The 6,000-nt window shown below is 39.9% G+C and overlaps 1 protein-coding gene across 1 annotated transcript in view; it reads right to left on the bottom strand.

The window, feature by feature from the left end:
- Positions 1-5,404: 5,404 nt before the first annotated feature.
- Positions 5,405-6,000, bottom strand: part of Bka (FCF1 rRNA-processing protein Bka) — an 87,351-nt gene continuing 86,755 nt past the window's right edge. The window contains exon 7 of the mRNA XM_068229296.1: positions 5,405-5,494. Within this exon, the coding sequence (XP_068085397.1) occupies positions 5,446-5,494 (49 nt within the window). The 3' untranslated portion in view covers positions 5,405-5,445. The remainder of the gene's footprint in view (positions 5,495-6,000) is intronic.

Genomic DNA, 6,000 nt, shown 5'->3' with positions numbered 1-6,000 from the left:
GTCAGTGGCACGAATTTACACTATATAAAACTCAATAACAATGTGAATCAGAATACCTAATGTCAGGATTCACACAATACATGATACTTCAATGACACTGATTTTAGTTTCAAGGTGCTGTGCACCACACGTAGTTAGGCTGTTTACAAAATTTGCTGTGCAAATAAAAGCTTCTAATGTCATAAGCTTTCCATACATGGGGAATAGAAGCTAGCATAAATGAATCTCAGGGTTCATAACCTCCACTTTAGAACTCTGCACATGGACCTGACATTTATATCTGGAAACTTACGCATGCTTAACAGAATTAAAGGGGATGGGTGTTAAAAAAAAAGGAATATGAAGTAGGATAATGGAATAGGATAGGCCCCAACAAACAAAAAGAGAATAATTAGTTCCCTATTAAAGATTCTAGGTCACTTGGTCTTCAAAACAACTAGCCTTAACCTCGAAGTGAACTCTGTATGAAAGATATAGTGACAAGGACCACATGACATGTCAACAGGCTGCCAGAGTTCTGTGAATTTAAGATACAGGAAGTGGGCACGAGTCACAGAACCATAGTTCTAGCAAGAAAACAGTCTGTACTCTGTGTCTCACACCTCAGAATATAACTGATGATATAGCTCTCTCACCTGCAGGAACTGTTCATACAGTTGGGTGAGCTGCAGTATATATGCCGGTGGAGCTTGACGTCATAGAGCGGACTATATGGCAAGCCGTGCAGACAGGAGATACAGAGGGGACTCTGCCCCATGGGAACAGAATGTTGTGAAATATTGCAGCTAAAATAACAGTTCATGTGTACAAAGTCTTGTTCTCTCTTACCTCTGCTGATGTTCTGCCACTTGTTTTCTCTGCATACCTTACAAATGCACTCTAAAAATTATTCCATTCATGTATTTTTTTTTTTTTAATAAGTGCCTTTACATCTCGCACCGACACACAGAGGTCTTACAGCAACAATGGGATAGGAAAGGCCTAGGACTTGGAAGGAAGCGGCCGTGGCCTTAATTAAGGTACAGCCTTCAGCATTTGCCTGGTGTGAAAATGGGAAACCACGGAAAACCATCTTCAGAGCTGCTGACAGTGGGATTCGAACCCGCAAGCTCACAGCCGCATGGCCAACTCGCCCGGGCCATTCATTTTCAACATAACTAACATCTGTCCTTGGTATCAGTTTTTGTAATTCTTTCCTCAACCTCCTTTTCCTTCAATCTCTCTTTCTCATTTTTCTTGTAGTTTTGTGACTTTGCCTACTTTCAACTTCGCTATCACTGCTCTACGGTTCCCCAAAGGCTTCCTCAAACATAGCTGCAACATCCATAAGATCTTTCCAACGTCCTTTTTTCCACTAATATGTAATCAATCAATCAACATTTTCCTTCCTGGTAATCTTATGGCTATTTTTCTTCCTGTACCTCTTGTTTCCTATTATTAGTTGGTTCCTCTCACAGAAGTCCATTCTTGATTGTTGTTGCCATATTCATATGGCCCCAGAATCCCTTCTCTTCCCATGTGTGAATTCACATCTCCCGTTATAATTAATTTAATTCTATGTATTTCTCCACTTCTTCAAGGAATTGTTCTGTGTTCTCTTCTTTACTTTCTGTTTGTGGAGCACATACTTGGAACACACCTTGTGTTCCTGTCTCAAACTGTATCCTTGCTGTGATCATTCTGTCATTGATCTTCTTGACATATTCCAAGTCATCCTTTCTAATGATGTACTGCATCCTGTCCTTCAGTTTTCTTACCCCTCTTCTACTCTATTTTGTTTTACTAAGACTAAGATGGCTGCTTCCTTTTCTTTTAAAAACTCCTCGGTCTTGTCTGCGAGGGTTAGGATTCTGAGTGTCCCAATTTTGATATATTGTGATACTCCAACTTCTCACAGCTCTCCTAGTATCTGAAAAACAGTGCGTCACCTACAGGGAACGCCCTGCATTTTCCTAGGCCGCACCATACTTGCACTCCGAACCTCACTCTCGGCAGCACTGAAGATGATTTTCCGTGGTTTTTCATTTTTACACCAGGCAAATACTGGGGCTGTACCTTAATTAAGACCACGGTCGCTTCCTTCCCACTCCAAGCCCTTTCCTGTCCCATCGTCGCCATAAGACCTATCCATGTTGGTGCAACGTAAAGACTGCTATTATGGTGGGTTCACTACTCCCAAAGACATTTTAAAACTGTTGCCCGTAAAAACTGAGGTGCCTAACCTGAGGACAGATGGGTTGCAGTGTCATTTCCTGCACTGAGAGGACCATCACCCCACCTAAGAGAACTCTTAGGGGGTCAAGTTATTTCTCACCGCCTAACACTTGGTGCAGAGTGGCTGGCTGTAGTGTCTATTCTACTACCGCGGGGACTGGACCAGCCGGATAATTATTGTGATAATTAGCCACTTTGTTGATGATTGTAATTCGTTTCTGGGATTATTATAAGTTTTTCCCCTCCAACAATGGAGAAACGAGGTTCCACTGTAGTATGTTATTTACATTCTTTGATCATTTTCCCCCAGTCCATTTGGAAATTCATATAATACCACACTCAGCACTGGGAGTAGGCAGACTGTAGTTTTACAATATCACATCATCATCCTAGAATCGTGATACAAGATAAAATGAATGAGCTAGATGTGTAATTTTATACAGGTATCAGATGCAAACCTACTTTGATGGACACGGACTACCTACAGACACGCATTTCTGGTTACCGAGCCAGCAGGGTTTGTTGTGTAAGTTTCAAAACCTACCCAACAGATGTCAGGAACTACCTGCACCTTATTTTTACATCATAAACAGTAACTCGCTCCTGGAGTTACCTCACCACGTGTTATTTGTAAACAAGTAAGGCAGCGGCCTGGAGCTCAATTTCTATAGAACCAGCGCCAATGGATAATTCAAGATTTACAGACGGTTGAATTGCTCCAGAAGAACAGTATCTCATACGTAAAGAAGTTCTCCAAACTAAATGTATGTTGAAGAACAAAAAAGATGTAACATCCGTGTCTGCATTTCCATAAAATAACTGAAAAATAAATAGTGTGCGAGGAGACGGTAGGTCTAGATTAATCTAGAAAATCACAATTGAAATAAATAATAACACATTTTCCCGCTTAGCACATCGTAAATTCGAAGTCCCGATTCTCACTGTATTAAATCTATATAAAAATACCTCACTTATCGAGTTACAAATTTTCGTCATTACTGCTCACTATGATCACATTTTTCCCAGCCCTGAAAATGTTATTATTATCCCTTGTGAAAGAAATGTGACTATGGGAAAAGTGAGCCTATTTGTGCTTGTATATCACATTCCATTCAGAAGTTAGAAATTGATTTTGTGTTGAGTGCAGAGTAAAGTTTTGGATTAGGAACATGATCGTGTGAAACTGACCAACGTGTTGCATACTTGTCTTGTGATAGCCTAGTGGATACAGAAAAAGTCGTGAAATTCCTTCCTAATGACGATCAAATTACAATCCGTCAGAAAGTGGACTGGCATCCGCATCTTTAAGTGCACAGAGGTCGTGAATGTTGAACTCGCACCCCCCCGAGTTTCGACTCTTATCATTTAACTTGATGGAAGTTTTTCAAAATGGCGGCCAGTCATTCCTCCTGGACGCACATGGTCAAGTGTAACCTCCAATTCATTGTCTAAGAGTGTGACCAGAAAATAATGTTTAATAAATAAAAGGCTTCTACTAACATTTGTTTTAGACAGAATGGTCTTCGTGAGTATGTTTTTTATAATCCCCAGCAGATCCCCATATTTTTGTTCTCTCATGTTTATTACATCTTTTAATACTGTCCTCTCATCTTTAGAAACATTGCTCAGAATTTAAAAAGAATGGTATTTCTGTATCGGTTGTGTCCACAGTAATAAGGAAATGCAGTTTTTAATTTTCTGTAATTTCTGTCTGTATGCATGTACGCGCATCACAAGAAAATGGCTGAAGGTAAAGTCGGGGAATAAGGAACTACAGTCTACCCTATAAATAATTTTATAACATGGTCTAATATCACAGAGTCGAAACAAAACGATATGTGATTATGTGAAGGCCTACAATATAGAAAGCTGATGAAATTGATCAACAATAATGAAATTGATCAACAATAACAACATTACATTGACTATCGTTTGTTGTGATGTGCTTTGTGTCTTCTGCTGTCACTCATCTCCAATAGCTGGGATTATTGCTGCGTACCGAGTACAACAGTAGCTGGGGAGTTAGATCTCTCTCTTCTGTAGCATGTCACTCCTCTGGTTCAGAAATTTTCCGATACTACTAGAACGTAACACACTGGTTCATCGTGGCATTCCACCTATTCAATCCCTACTCTGAGATGTTGATTGGAATGAGCAGGGCACATGTAATGGAATAATGGCAGAGCATTGTTCACGGCTGTCTGCGGCCTGGTCATTCCACCTCTGGAACTTTCAACTGTTAGATCGGCGCCGTAATACTGTTCGTTAAAAGTAAGAAAACGTGCGCTTTCATCTGATTGAGAATTTTATATAACATTACTTTTAATCGCTACATTCCTACCGACGTCATTGTATTGACCTATGTTGACAGTTGGGAAAACCACAAAGACAGTCTTCCTGAGAATTCTGTAGAAGAGCACGGGTACATCAGCTAGTGGTAGATATAGTTTTCACTGTACCTGCAGATACATGATGTAAAATGCCCTCATAATACCAACAATATAACGGTCCATTATTGGACATTATAAATTTTCCAGCTAACTCATTCTTGGTTGCCTGCGTTTTGCCCTCGTGTGCTAAGTTGGGCTCGTCAGTTGGGACTTAGCACATCTCCCAAGACGCAAGGCTAGTGCATACCGTGGAGGCCACTGCATAGGCTACTTGAAGCCACCAGCAGTGCCAATGCACTATGAGAGCTATGTCTCATTTCCAAAAATTGATGCCTGCCTGGCCATCAGATGATGTAGATGTTGATTCCCATAGGGAACTTAAAATATTTGTCCTGAATGAGTAAATTTATAATACCAACAATATAATGGTCTGTTATTGGACATTATAAATTTTCCAGCTAACTCATTCTTGGTTGCCTGCGTTTCGCCCTCGTTTCCCTATGGGAATCAACATCTACATCAAATGCCCTCATGTCGGAAAAAATCATATCTAGTGTTTTTATATCCCTGTTGGATAGTGTTTATTAATGTATTCAGTAGTAAGTTTTCTCGCTTAACACGTTCATTTTTGTTGTCCCCTGCAGAAATGTGTTAACGAGATTTTACTGTAAACAGATAAATAATACAGTAGTCGGCATAGTATATTCCTGACATCAATACTCCATCATCATAAGGGAATAATACAGTTGTGATGATAGGGATATGTTGGTGGATTAGCGATATTAATGAACACCGATATGTAAGTACAAATAAAGATGTTTATTGCAGTACAGAATATGCTTCATGTCTTTGGAGCGCCGTATGCATCAGGCATTCTCTCTATGGTATATCTGAAACAGAATTTTAAATGATATTGGTTAATTAACCTGTAGTATGTTACATATAAAACAAGAAGATTCTGTACCCCTCATGATAAATGGTGAAGCTCCCAAAATAGTGCAATTATATCAGTCGGAGAACCAAGGAAAATCCAACAAGGCAATACTGCGAAAGATGCAGTAGCATCACACATCTCATAGACATGATGCTGTGAGGCTTTTGGACTTACGCCGTATCAAGAAAATAAGGTGAAATTCTTTAAGTTCGCAGAGCACAGTACCATGTCTATAAGTACGAGCCGTGAAAACATCAATGGCAACATCACACATCTTTTCGCTGAAAGCCAGAAAACTCGGATAAAGACCTGGAGAGGACGTAACAATATGTCCGCATATGGCAGGCGTCCTTTAATGGATTGGAAGGAGGGTATCCAATGTAGCAGTAAATTTATAACATGCTTGTGTATACATCCACTATTTGTACTTGGCTGTGTCTCAAGAAGGGTACGCAATTTCTA

The sequence above is a fragment of the Anabrus simplex genome, chromosome 9 (assembly GCF_040414725.1).
Source record: "Anabrus simplex isolate iqAnaSimp1 chromosome 9, ASM4041472v1, whole genome shotgun sequence".
Classification (NCBI taxonomy): domain Eukaryota; kingdom Metazoa; phylum Arthropoda; class Insecta; order Orthoptera; family Tettigoniidae; genus Anabrus; species Anabrus simplex.
The sequence above is the reverse complement of the archived record's forward strand: the minus strand, read 5'-3'. Positions and strand labels throughout refer to the sequence as shown.